General features: G+C 41.6%; 1 protein-coding gene and 1 long non-coding RNA gene across 9 annotated transcripts in view; one reads left to right on the top strand and one right to left on the bottom strand.

Annotated features, from left to right (window-relative positions):
* The window catches only part of PTPRG (protein tyrosine phosphatase receptor type G), a 536,428-nt gene that overhangs the window by 481,043 nt on the left and 37,235 nt on the right, over window positions 1–18,150 (top strand). For all 8 annotated transcript variants that reach the window (XM_083491124.1, XM_083491123.1, XM_083491119.1 and 5 more), the window contains exons 14-15: window positions 3,236–3,327; window positions 15,474–15,565. In XM_083491124.1, coding sequence (XP_083347250.1) covers window positions 3,236–3,327; window positions 15,474–15,565 — 184 coding nt within the window. The remainder of the gene's footprint in view (window positions 1–3,235; window positions 3,328–15,473; window positions 15,566–18,150) is intronic.
* LOC310702213 lies at window positions 1,015–13,255 on the bottom strand. Its single transcript, XR_014523363.1, has 3 exons — window positions 12,451–13,255; window positions 3,397–3,490; window positions 1,015–1,143 (listed from the first exon to the last, which is right to left on the bottom strand). It is a non-coding gene; the product is annotated as an uncharacterized lncRNA (long non-coding RNA).

Raw genomic sequence — 18,150 nt, 5'->3', positions numbered from 1 at the left:
ACGTCACATATGTCACAATGTTTGGTCATACGCCACACATATTTGATCATATGTCACACACCTTGGATTCCCAGGTATCATTTCACTACAAAGTAATGTTCCCAGAAAAGTACAGCTGTTAGGAGATGGTCTGTGTGGAAGCAGCTGCCTGTCTGTGAGTAAAATGATGCTATAGAATGTGTTCTTTGGTGGCTGCATATTGTTTCAGTGGCCCTATGAATTTAGCTGTCATTGCTTTCGTTATTCATCAAGAGCACAGTGGTTTGGGGGCTGCCAGATGTCCCTATTATGATATCCCCGAGAGCCAGTGAAAAAAGGGTCAGACTGGAACTTGGGTTCAGATCCTCACTCAGCCGTGACACAAAGTGGGTGGCCTTCACCCAGCCACAATCTCTCAACCTATAATCTAACCACAGGATTGTTGTGGTGAGCAGGGGGGAAATAGGATAACGTTCAAGTACGCTGTCTTGAGCTGCTTGGAGGTGGGGCAGGATAAAATGTGTGTTTGGGTGTTAGATTAGCCAGCTTTGTGGTTTTTGCTGATCCTATTGTGTCGGTGATTTTCTAAGTGTTAATTGTTGTGGATTCTGTGGTTTTATGCATTCTGTATTTCATACCCAACCCTGGATTCCACTTAGATGAAAAATAGGCTATAAACAGTATATATTGTGTGCATGTTGTGTGTGTGTTCGGCTGTGTGCATGCCCCATAACCTTTTATCACAGCTCCACTGCAACATCATTGCTTGTTTTATCACAGCTCCACTGACCATGACCCTTAGTTTCAAACAGTTCAACTCACTAGTTTCATGCCTGGAGGGGACTCAAATTTCTAGGAAGGGATAGTGTTCTGGAGCCTATGTACACCCATCATTCTAGATCCAGAGAGGCTGAATGCCCCCTGCAGAGGACCCTGCCCTATCCGTCTTGGATTTATTATGGTGTGACTGCACCCTCCTTACACCATCATCCCAAAGTGATTTTGAGATTATGTGAGCTTGGGAAAATGCCCCCCCCCAAAAAAAAATCCCTTGCGCATACTTTCAGGAGCAAGGAAGTCAGAAAGTGTGTTGTCTTCTCCTCTTCAGATTTCAGTCTGGGCATTGTTGGGCCAGTCCCACAGATCCTTCCATGGGGCACTAGGCTGTTTGCAAGCAACGGGTTGGGTTGGGTTAATTGAATGTATGTATCACTTAAAAATCTTAAAGCAATTTGCAACAAGAATAAATACAATAAAAACATTTTAAAAATTGTCCAGTAGCACCTTAGAGAGCAACTAAGTTTGTTCTGGGTATAAGCTTTTGTATGCATGCACACTTCTTCAGATATACACACGAAAGCTTATACCCAGAACAAACTTAGTTGCTCTCTAAGGTGCTACTGGACAATTTTTTTATTTATTTCAACTGCGTCAGACCAACACGGCTACCTACGTGAATCTACAATAAATACACATAAGTGTAATAAAAGCATAATCAAAATTATAAAAATCCAGCCATTGTTGCTGGCTGCCCAGCTCCCCGCCGCGCGCGCGCACACACACACACACAACCCTTTGCCACTGAATGAATGAAAAGGTAGGTGCCAGGTAGGACTTCCAGGGGAAAGTATTCTGTTTCATAGGCTAAAAAGAAAAGGCTTGTTCTTTCTGCACACAACTATATCTCCATATGCTCAGCTAGGTGGCTTTGGGTTCAAGGGACAGCAGAATGGGGTGGTCATGCTCAAAACATTTGAGAAATACTGCCACGGCTTCATCAATCTCCTTATTCTGAGCGTTTTGATCCGACAGCCCTAGCTTTGATTGTTAGCAGAATTCAGAAATTGAGGGCCTGCTGCATGCATTTGGCCAACTTCTTGCAAGAGATTTGCTTGGCCTTTGAAAGCTGTATGAGTTGCACTGCCTTTTTTCTCTCCCCCCGCACCCCACCCCAAAGCCCTCTGCTATGTACCTCTGTTCTGGAAACAATGGCACTACAAATTGCTTTGACAGTGTCAGCAAAGCTGGCGGGATAGAGTGGGCTTTTCTGCTTGGCCGTAATTCCAGAAGCCGTGCTGTGCGGCAGAGAGACCGCTGCAAACCTTTACAAGCAGAGGCAGTCACTTGCGTGCCGGGGAAGCTAATCGCGGCGGAGGCGTTCAGGACCCCGCACAGGTGTTGAGGAGCAGCAGTTCATTAAGGGAGGCAGGAAGAGGGCTCTCTCTCTCTCTCTCTCTCTCTCTCTCTCTCTCTCTCTGCTCTGTCCAGGCTATTGTTAAGAGCTCCTGACAGCTGAGAGCAGCCCCTTTGCTTGTCACAATAGCTGCTCACGCTGAGCAAGGCTCATTAAATATTCAGTCCCAGCCTCAAGCAGCTCATTAAGGCAGCAATGAGCAGTGACGTGGCTGCTGGAAAGCCCTGCCTTGCTTAGCATCACCATGCACAGGCTCATTGGACCTCTGGATGCTCTCCTCCTCAGTGCCTTCTCTGTGATGACCAGCTTGTGCTCCCTGCTTTGCATTAAGTACAGGTAAAAAGAGCAGCAATTGCAATGTGTTCAGGGAAGCAGATTCAAGTCTTTAAATCTGGTTGGCGGGATCATCGGTGGGCTGCATCTGAGTTGCCCTCTGGCCTTTTCAGCGTTCCTTTCAGCGGAGGGGTAGGGGGGGGTCGCAGAGGGAGGAAGCCGAGTTGACATCTACCACAGGCTTTTCCTTAGCAGCATGTGTGCTTTTCGCTGTTTTGCAAGAGAAGCCTGCAAAGGGGATTTGCACAGCCAGCACAGAGTTGAATGAGGCAAACTTTTTTTCCTGTTGAGATTGCAACTTCCCTAAGGAAGTCGTGTGGCCGTTATGTGTGTTCTGCTCTAGGTGCTGCCCATTAAGTGGCAAGGTTCTACGTGCTTCCAACACTAGTGTGCTTATGATTGTTTTAGTTTTCTTTTAAGAAGGGCTGTTATTGAGCCACAATAATTGACACCCAAAAGTTTCCTTTTTAAGTGAATGCATGCACTCTCTGCTGCTAAACTTCCTAGACTGTTTGTTTAATAAGAGATAAGAAACGGGAGGCTCCTAAACAAAATGATGGTTTATGGTGGCTGGTAGCAGTACATTTTAGCATTCACTTGAGGGTCACTGACAAAATCAGAAATAAAACTTTGTGTGTGTTTGTCCATGTGTGTGATGCAAATGCTTAGCATGGACAGAAATGTCAGAGAGCCCTGAGAGTGCTGATGATGTTTCTCTTCCATTCACAGAAAATGTTTTCAGACAGCTCATTTCTATGTGGAAGACAGCAGTTCGCCTCGAGTGGTGCCAAACGAAACCATTCCCGTTATTCCCATCCCAGGTAAGGAAGGTCTGACATCATGACTTAACTCATTCATACTTTGGGCTCTTTACAAATCACAGTTTGTACTGTATGTTCTGTATCAGTCAATCTGCTTCCCACATTGGCTGACTTCTTTATACACTTGGAGCATCCCGCAGTTTGTAGTAATGTTTCTGTAAATCTTCATTAAAATGAGGGGGAAACACAAAGTTTGGATTAGTGCATTCTTATCTGGATAAGGCACAAACAGCACTGTTTGATATGATAGTGGGGAGTCCCCATGTGTCTTCTACTTTTCTGGCTCTGCCCTTTTGCCATTAATCACATACTCCATCCTTCTTGTTCACTGATGTTCGTAGTCTGCACCTTCTCTGGCCTCCAGCTGTGCAGGACAATCTTATGAATGTCTACACAGAAATCCTGACATTCACTGAGACTTACTCCCAGGTAATGTTGGATTGCAGTGCAAGTGGAACTCCAGTTGCCAGGTCTCTATAATGAAGACTTTTGCTTGCCAGGCTGCCTGTGACCTTTTGAGGGCAGGGGGAGATCCCACCTACGCAGTACTGTTTTATAGGAAAACTCTAATTTAAATGTAATTTAAATAAGATGCATAGGTTTTGCTTGAGGAAAAGTTGTACCAGTTTAGTCCTAAATACAGTCCTAAATACACTTACTGAAAAGTAAGCAGTGGGATTTACTTCTCAGTAAAGAGAAGATTGCTGTTAGAGTAGCTGCAGACTTGGTCCTAATGCTTATTTACAGGTTAATTAAAAATATCAACGCACATGCCTACTATTTTACAATCTGTCAAGTGCCTTGAAGTAATTATATATGGAATGGTTCTCAGCAGAAATTTGTGAGCCAAAGCCAGACAGATGTGAAGATTTGCATATTGTCTGTTGTACACAGCTCTTTATGCCTTGAAACACTGGTAGCTATTTTGGTGCTGTCCAGATGTTGTGAACTACAACTCCCATCCTTCCCAGCCAGTAGGATCAATAGTCAGGGATGATGGGGTTTGTAGTCTAGCAACAACTGGAGGGCCAAAGTTTCCCTACTCTTGCCTTAGAGCAATGAAAACTCAAAGCTTTTTTCAAAAGCATGTAGGAATTGTCAGTTTTTCCTGTGGTAATGAGTTGGCTGCTGGTTGGCCACTGGTTTGAGCGTTACAGTTATCTTTCAGTTATTGGGAACATAGGAAGTTGGAATCCCTAAAAAGGCGGTGGACTCTCCTTCTTTGGAGGTTTTTAAGCAGAGGGTAGATAGCCATCTGCCATGGATGCTTTAGTTGAGATTCCCCTATTGCAGGGGGTTGGACTAGATGACCCTTCGGTTCCTTCCAACTCTACAATTCTGTGATTCTATGATTCAGATGCTCTCCCACTGAGAATTGTGCACTGCACTTATCCCCCCCCCTTCCAGATATTTTGAAAGCCATGTAACAAATAACTGTTTTAGACTGAGATTCTTTGCAAGGCATACGTATAAGTTAAATATTGCCAGCCAACAATATTGTGTACAATATAGATAAGATAACATTGGAGTTCTTTGTATGGCCTTGAGGCTTTTGTCAGAAGTGTGATTACCTTGTCTGACAAACCCCTGATGCTCATGTGGTGATTTTTATTTTATTTTATGGGATCTCCTGAGCAAACATGCAAATACATAGGAAATTCACTTGGAATGCTTTCTATGTCACTTTTCCAAGGTTTGATCCCATTAGCTGAATTCCAAATTGGGTTTGGATCTGCTTTATGGGATTGTCTTCAGAAAGGGGCTGCGGATAACCCATTCTGACAGAGCTTTTGTTCACGTACTCTTATCCAATTAGCAGCAAATCATGTCAGAAATGTGTACAACTCTGCATGCTGTGATGATTTTCCCCTATTACCAGTGTGCACAATGCTACAAACCAGAAGTCCTTCATATAACCAAAACTTTGCCATTAAAATCCTCCTTAAGGTTTGTCTAAAAGCTTTTAAAAATTAAAAAAAACTCCCCATCTTCTTGTCACGTGTAAGCAAAATTGTATTATTTGACCATATAGACTGCCTCACCCCCCAAATGCTACTAATTCCATTAGTTCTGTGGTATTTCCCCACACCATCGCAAGAGGTGCAAAGTATTCAGGAGAATAATTACGAAGCTTAAGTGGGAGTTGTAAGATAAAGAATTTCAGAGCTGAGCAGGAGAAAAGTTCTAGTCTATTATTTTACCTCATGTGGTTTTTCATTACTACAAATACATGTTGTTGGTTTTAATCAGATAAATAAGATGGAACATTAAAAACAACAACAACCAAGCCCCCACCTTTTGTCTTAAACAATAGAAGAAAACCTCTTTTGGTTGAACATGTATACAGTGGTACCTCGGGTTACATACACTTCAGGTTACATACACTTCAGGTTACAGACTCCGCTAACCCAGAAGTAGTGCTTCAGGTTAAGAATTTTGCTTCAGGATAAGAACAGAAATCGTGCTCCAGTGGCACGGCAACAGCAGGAGGCCCCATTAGCTAAAGTGGTGCTTCAGGTTAAGAACAGTTTCAGGTTAAGTACGGACCTCCGGAATGAATTAAGTACTTAACCAGAGGTACCACTGTATCAGGGTCGCCCTCTAGATGTTGTTGGCCTCCAGCTCTCACAGCATGGCCAATGGTTAGGGATGGTGGGAGGTGCAGTCTAGCAACATTTGGAGATAGACATGTTCCTGATCTCTGGTGTAGATCATTTATTAGTCTGTCTAAAAGGTGGAGGCAAAAGCTCCTTCTATTGGAGCTTCACTCTAATATAATTTCTTAATACACTTTTAATACTAAGTTGTCTGAAGGACAAGAAACTTTGGGGGGATCTAGGAGAGGGGGACCCCAAACATATTCAGTGGTCACATAATGCCGCTTGGCTGTTGTGAGCAAAATGGGAAACGGGTGGGAGGGGAAAGGGACTGGAGGTCCCACTTATACATCAATAGCTGTTTTATTCTTGCAGACGAAGAGGAAGCATCCATATCATTACAACCTTCCAACTAATGTATGTAGTTGAAACCAAGCCCAATTTTAGTTTGATTAATCAAAATAATGTGCGAAATAGCTAAAATGTTCAAATGGTCTCCCCAGATCTTCAAGCATTGGTCTGCAGAGGCGGGGTTTGAGATCCAGGATAAAGTTTTCATCTTTTCTATTAAAAAAAAATGCGGAGGGTTATAGTGGCTCTTGATTTGAATGAATATTCTCAGTGTGTTTTCACACTAGAGGGAAGTTTTTTGATTTTCCAAAAAGTGGGAGTGTGCCCATAAGTCCAAAAAGAAAATGAGAAAATGGTTGCTTTTTATCAATACCACTGAAATGTTCCAGGAGTACCAAACCGGAACTTAGAATAAAATAATAGACAGTGGAATAGTAGTTTAACTTAAATACTTTTAGATATTATTAAAATACTGTTTTTCCTCTGAAGGTAGAAAGCCATATTACAAATGTAACATAAAAACAAGGATGAAATTTTCTGCGTTATTCTGTGTAATAGGAAATATTATGCCTCTTTTTTAGTGGTGATAGGTCTAACTATGACCAAGGTCTAACTATCGAAGTAAGAGCACCTTTTTGCATGCATTCTGAAGCAGCAACCTTTGTGGAACTTTTGCAGTTTTTTGTACATAGCTGTTGAGTTTTATGTATATGATACCATGACAATACTGTGCCTTAATGCTGGGAACTCAAAAGCTCCATTCAAGCATTCAGGGCCTGTGGGCACAATGTGTGAAGGGCCCAGGTGGGCTAGCAAGGCATGTACCAGCTGCATAACCCCAGCCAATGCCCAGTTGTCATCAGTCTGAAGAGGGCTCTTTTTGTGCTCATAAGACAGGTGTCGCCAGTAAGATGTCCCATAGATGTTGTTGAACTATAACTCCCTGACCATTGGCCATACTGGCTGGGGACTTGGTAGTCCAACAACATCTAGAAGGTACCACATTGACTACTCCTTGCATTGAGTATCCTCCATGGGGATGGGGAACCCTGAGTGAACAAGGTTTAACAAGCTTCACTTCCTTTTCCTGTAAACCCTATACAAATAGAAGCAGATTGTGAGTCTGCTGGCAAGTCACCTGGGGTCATGGCTGACACATATGATGTCATCAAAGTGGGACAGCTCTAGCCCCTCGTGTTCCTGCTGGTCCCATCATGCATTCAGTACCCATAGAAACCAGATGCCTAAAGGTGTGCATAAATGTAGAAATAATTCTAAAAGTGAGGGAACCCATTCTTAGTCTGTTTGAATGGGTCCAATTAACCTCATCCTGGTGCCCTTTCCTCGCTTCCCCACCACACCAGAAAAGGCTTCAAATTCCATTCCCCAGAGCAATCTGCTAAGTGCTGTTTCACACCTTCCTGTCAGTTATAACTCCTTATACAGCCGTTTTTGCTGAAAAGCCTTTAAAGGTTAAATGGAAAATTCTTCCTTTTGATTCACTCATATGGTTGATAAAATGATACCTCTTCTAAACTTTTTCTTCCCCTTTAGAAATAGCCAGGGAGCATGAGAAAATCTCCCAAGCTGTATTGATTCTGGAAGTAAAGTATAAATGACATTTTAACAAACGCCAGTTCCTTAAAGTAATCTTTATTTGCTAGCGATACCCCAGGCAGTAGTTATAAATGGATAGTTAAATATGTCCCTGTGGATCTGCACATCTATTTAACCGGGCTGGGTGGACCAATTTTCATTCTCGGTTTCAGTCATATGGTCACAATGGAAGCAGTTTTGACTATGCATATCTAAAAATGTGAAACTCCTCTGCATTCCTTTTTTAAAACAACAAAAACACATTCTGTGACAGCTTTAAAGGTGCTTGACAGCTCCAAAACACATGGTGCTAATGATTGATGGTATAATAGAATTTTGCTGTTCTGCAACTGCAGCATTATTAGATACATAGCTTTCCACAGAAGAAATTTACTTCATTTTCGACCATGAACCTGAATAGCATATAGGCATGTACTAATCTATGCCCATTCTGTCCTGAAGCCCAGAGTTCTCATTACAATTCATAATTAACTCTGCTGAGCAGTCTAGAGAACTACAGAACACCGACAGGATCATTAGCTCAGTTGCCCCTACAGCTATTACCCACTTAATATAAATCAAAAAGCATTGGTCTCATCTGGGATCATGCCCTTAGGGGGAGAGCAACTGCGCCTGGATGGCAGACTTATTAAACATTATTAAATATGCTAGCCCATTCTGTTCCACACACACACACACACACACTTGCCATTGCTTCATTTTCTGTTTCTTAGCACAGTTCATTTTGGGTGCCTCCTAGTGATCTTTTCATGGAACTCTTTATCACTAATCTGTAGTCATAGGTTGGGTGTGTGTGGATCTTGTCTGATGCCTATCAGCCCTCGCCACCAAATAAAAGCTGACCAGAGAATCATAAAACTTGCATTAAAAAGAGAAATATATATATTTTGCCGGTGTTGTCATTAATGTACATCTCCCAGCTTAAGCCCCATATGGATCAAGGATAACCACGCATCTGTAAATGAATCAATATGCTGTTTTTCCTCCAAAATGCTTATGAAGAGATGTCCCATTCTGCCCCTGCATGCAGAATTTTCTAATCTGTGGAGCAAATAGCAGAGTGACTGGCCTGGAACGAGGGCCATGTTCAAAATGTATGAGAAATATCAATCCAATTTCTTCCATTTGATATTGGCTTGCCTTCTTTCCCCCACTTCTTTTCCACAACAGTTTGAGTCATATTGGGAGGGGTGGGGGGACTCAACAGCTGCTGAACCTCAAGAAATTTCCACAACTTTCTCTTAAGTTTGCAAGCCAGTGCTCGGATGTTTCCATTATCACTGTATGTCACCATATTCATTGCTAAGGAGGAGGAGGCCAACACGTACCCAGTGCCTTTTCATATCGGGTACTTTTTGCAAGACACAACATTCTCCTCAGTGAATGTAAATAGTTCTCATTTGGATTATTCAGGAATGACTCTCATTTCTTCCTTGCAGACTTAAAGAAGGTGGACTGAATGTCACTTTCATTTATTATTTAAAGGCGGATGTGTGCATGTGGTTTATAAATTCAGATTTCATTCAATGTGCATAATATTTGTAACTGACACATCCCTTAATAGTTGCTCTTGGCATGATGCTATATTAGATTACACCTTGATTGAAATGGTGTCATTAATACTCACTCAGTCACAAGCACATGGTCTCTTTTCTTTCTTTCTTTTTTGTCTGCCGAAGAGTCAATTACAGCTCATGCAGAACTCTGGATCGGGACCAGTGAGGGTTCTTAATGACACTTAAAATATTAAATTATGTGCTGAAATCTCATTGTTTTTCAATGGGATTTAGGCATAACTCGCTTTCTTAGAATAGACTCAGTACAGTGACTGCAATCCAGTGCACAGCTACATGTGCTCATCCTACTTAAATTCGGTGCTATTTAAATTCATTTCACAGTTTGCTGGCTTCCAGCCAATAACAACATAGTCTTTCTCTCAACCAGTAGGTTCAATGTTGTTCAAAGGTTAGTTATGGGAATGCACTGTCTGCACACTCTGCAGTGTGTTGTTATTATCTTGTAAAATGAATAAAATAAAGAACATTCATAAGGGCAGTGGTGTGTCCCTTTACTGAGATTGGCTAAATTTGGGTGTTTGGAATGGAATAAAGGATTCATGAAAGCTCCCATAATGCATCAGTTAGGCATTATGGATACAGGCACGCATAAGTAATTGCAGGCTTGTGGCCTGTCTGAAAAGTAGTAGAATCATATAATAGTAGAGTTGGAAGAGATCCCAATGGTAATCTAGTCCAATTCCCTGCAATGCAGGAATCTCAGCTAAAGCATCCATGACAGTAGATCCACCATTGTTCAAACATCAGTTATGGGAATTCACTGTACACTGTACGATGCACTGTGATTATAACATAAGATGATTGTAGCCAATGGAACTTGAGTTCAGTGGAACTTACTCCCTATTGTGTACACTGGATTGTACAGCCTCAGACTAGTCCAAATCAACCACTTGGGGTTGTAAGCAACTATGGTTTACTCAGAGTTGACCAGTTGAAATTGTGGGCCTATGTTAGTCATGCTTATTAATTTCAATGTGTCTACTCTGAATAGGACTTACACTTTCTGCAAAGTGTCTGCAGCAGTTTCACTTGACATTGCATGTATGATTTTTAGTAAGATCCAGTCTGTCATACACTGTTCAAATGGCATTGTTGTTAATATCTTTTTTGCATCACCAGCAAATCCCTAAACTATCACTTTCCCTTGACACTAGAACAGCCTCTTAAATCATCCACTTAACATCTTTTAACACGCTGTATCCCTGATCCTCCAAGCTTCTGTCTTTTCTTAGCCCTCTCCACCCCTTGCCATAGCTTTTTGGTAGAGCACATGCTTTGGCCCTGGGGCCTTTTGTTTGCAACCATTGGTATCTCCAGTGAAAAGGATCTGGTAGCAAGTTGTGCAGAAGGAACACTTTAAACATTGCCCAGATGCAGCAGAGAATGTGCATCACAAGACCTATACATATGGAAAGGGAATGTGAGAGTCACTCGTGGTTCCCATCTTTTAGCTTAGCCTTCTTTACAAAAGTCAGGGGCAAAATAAAATGACACTGAATGGATTGTGTGTGTGTGGTAAAAGTAATCACAGTTGTAAACCACCTTTTTTGCATTGCACATATTTACTAAACACAAGTGTCATTATCTATTTTTGTTTATTTTATTTTTTAAGTAAGATTTATATACTGCCGTTCATCAAAAGATCTTAGGGATGTTCACAAGATTAAAATACACTATAAAAGCACAACTAATTTGTTAAAGCTGAAACAACAAAACAATAGCACCCCCCCCCCCAAAACATTTAAAAGGCTGTAGAATATTATCAGACAAAGGCCTGGTGAAAGAGGAAAGCTTTTGCCTGGCACCTAAAAATATATAATGAAGGTGCCAGACGAATCTCCATGGGGAGAGCATTCCACAAACGAAAGCCACTGTGCAGAAAAGGCTCTCTCGTCTTGTCACCCTCTAGACCTCATGTGAAGGAGGCACACAAAGAAGGGCCTCAGATGATGAATCCAGAGTCCAGGTCGGTTTATATGGGGAGATGGGGTCCTTGAGGTATTGTGGTCCTGGGTCAATTAAACTGCGCACTTTAATGTAGCCCTAATGTGGGTAGGAAAGTAACCCAAGATGTCTGCTCATATAATCCACATGCTGATTGCATTATAATATATTCCACCTGTGATTAAGGTTTTATTGGGGGTCTTCCATGGAAGGTTCTGTTTACACTCAAAAAGGAATATAAGCCCCCTGCAAATCTTACCCTCTCAAAATGGGGGAGGCTGGGATCTCATCAGGTGAGACAACATATACAAGGATACGAGAGGCAGAGCTTGTCTGCATGGCCCAATCCAATTCTGTTTTACATGTTCAGGCAAATGCCTGAACGTACCTAGAGACTGGGACAAATGTACAATTATAATATAATCCTATATATGTGTACTCAGAAGAAAGTCCCTTTGGGTTCAATGGGACTTACTCCCCAGGTAAGTGAATATAGGATTGCTCAAGACTAGCAAGCAAGGCCGCTTGCTGGAAGGCTATGTAAAGCCTTGATTTTTAACACGGCAGAATGTTTTCCCATGTGTAGATGAGGAGAGGCAGGCTAGTCTTTAACATATTGGTAAGTAATTTAGATCTACTGAAACAAGAGAACCTTCTTAATTTTTAAAATACTTATTTATCCATACTGACATGACATAAGGACGTATAAGCCTCCGAGACAGAATGAAGAATAATCAAAATAAATAAAATAAAAAGTATGAACAATGGTTATTAACACAAAATATATCCTCCTATTTATTGAATGTTGGGACAAGAAGGTTTTTTCCACTGTGACACTAATGAATGCTGCCCGGTTTTAGGCAAGGAGAAAGCTAATTGCCCAAATGGGACTTTGCACTGAGCAACTGTTAGGTTTCCTAATTAGCCTTTATAGGATTTCATTAATCTCTTCAGTAGACTAAAAGAGGTATGGTCTCTGAAGTAAATTTTCCTGAAATGGAAAAGAAGCTTATCAGTAGCCACTAGATAAGAGGTACCTGAAAGAAGCATGTTCCTTATATGCATTAGCAGATTTTATTTGAGGAGGCATTTAGAGTGCATGAGCAAAGAATGCAGTGGAATTTTCAAACAATGACTGCATTTTTGGAATGTAGAACTTTCAAACTCTACTTCTGGCTGACTATATATTTTCCTTCAAAAGAATGCTCCTGATATTTGCAGACTGTATGGAATAGTTGTGCAGAGAGTCCTAAACTGACGAATCGCAGTGCTTCAAATTACTTTAATCTCTGGCTTTTTGAGGCAAGGGGAAAAAGATAAAATGAATATGAATTGGCAGTATGTTTGCCTCAGCTAGACCTTCTGTAAGTCAGAATAAGTCATTCTGCCCCGCTGCCCCCAGTCCATTTGAAATATCGGGATCTTTAATTCTGGGCATTGTGGAGTTGACCTGAAGATTATCTGAGTTACTCGTATCAGCACTGAATCACACAAACTCTTAAGAGATCAGCTTGTTTCAAAGTGAAAGCTTTCAAACACTGAAAAATTTAGCTCCTGCCATGCTGCACTCTTTGGTCTACTGACAGCTTGGTAAAGATGGAAGTGGAGGTGGGATCTTCCCATCATGATGCCAAGTAGCTTCCTCTGCAAGTGTTAACTTTTTCTCTGCTGGACAATTTAACCAGAAAGAATGGGAAACTTCAGAACAAAATACCTATATGGAGATGTCATTTGCTGTTCATTTAAAGAAGAGGGAAGTGAAGAAGAGATAGAGCAAGATAAGACAAACCAAGGTGGGGATGGGAAAGAGGGAGGAAGCGAGCAAGAAGAACAGGAAGAAGAAATGCTCGATCAGGGAAACTCAACAGTGATTGAATACCTTTCAGACACAGAAGATCCATATAATTTGTCACCAGGTGATGGCTTGATTGATTCATTGTTTCATTAAATAGAGGTTGTAGTCTACCTTTGACTTTAGTTCATCCTTTTCGCTGATACACCAAAACATCTGGGAAGGGTCTTAAATGTCCCAAAGTAGAGATAGTTGTTGGACTCTTCAAAGTTGGATTTATTCCCATTCCAATAGTTTCCAAGCCTTCAGTTAAGCAAGTTTTTCTTGGTATTCTTGCATGCTCTACACCAAGTGCAAAAGATTATTATGTGCTCATTCCCCCAAGGAAGGGTCACAACTCTGTAGTCTAAGCAGACAGAATAAAAATGGCATACTGCGAGAGCCAGTCATCCTCCTTGTTTTAACATATATAGTTTATCTCATTAATTAGATACATTACAAAACTGTAATTTAGAGTTAGATATGCTAAAACAAGGGTACACAGAAAGGGATGTGTTACTGGTTTTGACTGTAGATTGGGACTCAATACTATAACTGATCTCAGGAATTTTTTGGGGGGTGGGAATTATTCACTGTGTCAGAAATTTAACTTCTCATGAAAGTAGCATAGGAATTCATTCACTTTCAGAGTCATTAATTGCATTGGAAAATATATTATTACAACCTACCTGTGGATGAGAGTTAATTCTTCTGCTAAGCATACAGTCGTACCTCAGAAATTGAACAGAATCCGTTCTGGAAGTCTGTTTGGTTTCCGAAATGTTCGACTTCCGAAGCACAGCTTCTAATTGGCTGAAGGAAGCTCCTGCAGCCAATTGGAAGCCCCCTCGGATGTTCGGCTTCCAAAAGAACATTCGAAAACCAGAACACTCACTTCTGGTTTTCAGTCATTCAGGAGCCGGAACACTCAACTCCCAAGGCGTTAGGCAGCCGAGGTACGACTGTATTCACATTCATATATCGTAATAAACACTATACTAGAGGGAGAGACCTACTGTCAGGTTTAACCTCAAAAATTCCCTGGATTTTGCAACGGTATTAGCATATCTAGAGAAAATTCAAGAAGTTACCATGAAGTGCGGGCCAGGCAAAAGTAAGCATAAATGTACATTTTGCATGGATCATTGCTGTTGTTGTTGTTGTTTAGTCGTTTAGTCGTGTCCGACTCTTCGTGACCCCATGGACCAGAGCACGCCGGGCACTCCTGTCTTCCACTGCCTCCCGCAGTTTGGTCAGACTCATGTTTGTAGCTTCGAGAACATTGGCATGGATCATACCAATCTATAAATTGTTGACTTAGCCTTAATACAACCACAGAACACAGTCAACCAAAATGTTTCCATGGGCAAACCTTTATGGCTGTTCCATGTATCACAGTAGCAGAAGTCAGAGGTAGTAGAACTGATAACAATAATAGTTTAGAATTCAGAGCCCTCTTTGTTGTTTGTCAGTATATTTTCATATTGCAAAGTGTTAAGCTATACCAAATACATACATAAATGTGTGTGTAAAAATACCTATGACATAGAGCCAAAGCAAGGTAATTTGCCCTACTCATAATTTGCATTATCTGTGATCAGGCACACAGCAAAGGTAATAGATATGCTGTGATTTCTCAGCTATTCTGCAGTTAAGCCCATCCGCTACAAGTATATTCCTGGAGCTCAATTCAGCTCAAACTCCCCATTTATGTGGGGGTTATGTTCCAAGGTACTGCACGTTTAAGTGAAATTGTGTATAGTGGGAATACCATTGAAAAAGCCTGAAAAGGCCCTCTATCTAACCCTTTGGAAACCCTTTAAAAAACCAAAAATCCACCAGACACCATAAATGGGGAGTTGCCTGTAGTTTGTCCATCAGCAACCTGCCCCGGGTCACTTTGTTTCCCGTGCATCCATGGATGTTCTTTATTCATAAAATGGAAATAAAGCAACCATTTCTGGTCAGTAGGATCAATTAAATGAAAACGTGACTAAACAGCAGCAACATGGTGGTCACTTAGTGCTGGATGAAAGTGATAATACAGAAATTGAGCATTAAGTTTGCACCAACATCAGTGGGGCCAGTATCAGCTGTGAAGGCAGTGAAACCATCATCACACACTGTTTATTAGCATCTAGGTAGAGATGTTATTGCCTAACTTTATAGGACAATTGTTATTGTTAGAAAATATTAATTGTAGAGCTGAGTATCTTTTTCATTTTTCAGATGACATGGAAGCTATTCCTGTCAAACAGTTCGTTAAGCATATCAGTGAACTGTATGCCAACAACCAGCATGGATTCTCAGAAGACTTTGAGGTACGTGCTTACAGCCTTAAGCGCTGGAAGTTTCTCTGTGGTGTTTAATTTAAATGTCTCAAGCAGCCTTGGAAGAGCGAAGGTCCAACTGCACTTGAGTGATCCTCTGAATAGAAGGGACCGCACAAGAGATAGGGATATTTTTACTATAACGAGAAGGGTTGAAGAAGTCCTAATGTCTGTGAGCATCTGCTGATTGGGAAGGAGGAAGAATGGAAGACAAAGCAGCCTGAAGTCTGTAATGAACGGTTGGATGTGGGATGGTGGCTGCACCAAGTTTGGTGGGGTTTCTTGAACCTTGCCGCTGCTAGCCTCCTAGTAGACAAGCAAGGAGGAAAGAGACTGTGACTGCAAAGCCCACAGACTCGTTTGGGTGGGATTCACCTAATGGGCCCTGTCAGCCCTGTGCTAGGACTTTCATTTGCACAACAGGTCTTTGAAGATGGTTTAGAAACACTAAATGAATGACTCTTTGGAAATTCAGAACTAATATTGCATGGCACCTGTAGAAGTGCAAGTTCCACATATTGAAGTGAGTGTAAGGAGTAACTTGGTTTGTGATTGTAAACTAATTTCCCCATTTTTATTATTATATTGTTGTAACCTGTCCTGGGACCTTATGGTGAAGGCTGGGAAAGAAATCTTATAAATATAAAAACTGTGATAACAGTAAAATGGAGAGCTCAGTATTAGGGACTGAAACAGAAATAATGGCAGTGGAAGAAGATGTTTAAATACAGGAATGCTGATAGCTGTGCAGCTGTGTGCGCAACCAAGTCACAGTCGCGGGCACTCTGTGGGTTTACAGACCCGTGTGGCTTACATAAACACAGTCTCATGCTTAATGATGGTGGCAGACTCAGGCTCTAATAAGCTAAAACAGTTATCCCAAAAGCCAGTATTAACCGTTCTGCTTCCCCGCATTCCTTTCAGCCTGATCACAGTGGAGCTTTGAAAGCACTGTCAGAAAGGAGGGCTCTCCCAGCCCTCTCAGCCAAAAATAGTGTGCAGCTGTTGTGCCATCTCGCCAGGGTGAGAGGAGAGAAATATGGTTTGGGGGCCATGACATGCTTTAGCAACCAAGTGTTAAAAATGTCATGACTGAGTCATAAAAAGCAGCTGTATTTACTAATAAGATATTGGCACAAAATGGCTGCTTTGATGCTGAACACCCTTTTCCTCAGTGTAACAAAGCTAAGGCTGCAGCCGTCTTCTTCAGCATGGCCCTTTCAAGCATCTTATTGCTGCCCTTTGGTAATAGCCTTTGCAATGAGGCGCACTGTCTGATAATTCAAAAACCGAACCAAAATAAAGGGGGGGAACCCTATTGTGCCAATCATAAGCATTTCGTATTCATGAGGACAGCGGCTGTGCGAGGTGTTAAAAGTGATTTAGTTAAATTGACTGTTGGCTGGATGACTGAACAGGGATATTGAGGCATTTAACAATGTTGATGGTATTCAGGACAAACATTTATCCTCGGGAGAGCAGAATTTGATGGGAATGATCAAATGCAATGCCGTCTCCTCAATTATTTATGAATTGAGACCCCAGTGCTATTCATCACAGCTGGTTTTGACACCATTTAATTATTCAAAATAATCAGCTACACATCTGTAAACTTGCACTGACTTAAAGTAGGCTTTGCTTCATCTGTCTCTGAAATCGTTGCCATTAACAAAAAGCGAGACAGCTTCTGTCTGCATTGTGCAGCAGAGGGATATATTCCTGAAATAGCCTTTCAGAATGCTTCAGGGTGCCCTTGTTGCCTCTTACTTACCCGTAAATATTGTTTTGCCTATTAGTTTTGATTTCTGAAGTTGGGTATCTCTTTTAAAGGAAGTATAATAATTTTAAAACTGCTATTTCAAAACCAAAATCTCTTCACTTCCACAAAGTATATGTGGAATTAACCCATAAGGGATTTGCATAAGCCAATGTGGTGCCCTCCATATGTTGTTGTGCTACAACTCCCGTTCATTACTGATCATTGGCCGTACTGGCTAGGGCTGCTGGGACATGCTGGCTATCCTTCACATAGGCCACTATTTTTAGGCTTCCCCATGACAGGCATGCGACACCATCTGATTTCTATACCTTTGCCACATTCCTATTTGCTTCTCACCAAGGTAACAATTGAAAATCAGCTGTGAATTTTCCCTTCGTTTGATATTCAAGTTGTCAAGGGGACGTGTATAAAAAGTCAGAGATCCGGTTGCCCAAGGTAGTAGGGAGACTGTCCATTAAGGAGTAATGCAGAATACAGGAAGCTTAGATGTTGCTTCAGTGTTGGGTAGCCCCAAATGAGTAGCTTCATAGCTGGTGTTTCTCTCCCACCCTTTCCTGGCCTGATATCAGACCCTGATATTGTACATGTGAGGAATCTGGATCCTACTTCATGTCTGCATTGTTGTCAGGGATAGTTGACTTCATCCTGCCAGATGAGCACGCACCTCCAGTTCTGGGTTTCTGCTCGGACATGCTGCCATCTTTCTTCGTCATCTTGTTGGAGCTATTCTCGGGGGAGGGGGGAGTATATCAGTCAGGTTGCATTGTTTCCTCCAAACCTGCCACCTTATTAAGTG

Source organism: Podarcis liolepis, assembly GCF_965112155.1.
Source record: "Podarcis liolepis genome assembly, chromosome: 2".
Lineage (NCBI taxonomy): Eukaryota > Metazoa > Chordata > Lepidosauria > Squamata > Lacertidae > Podarcis > Podarcis liolepis.
The sequence above is the reverse complement of the archived record's forward strand: the minus strand, read 5'-3'. Positions and strand labels throughout refer to the sequence as shown.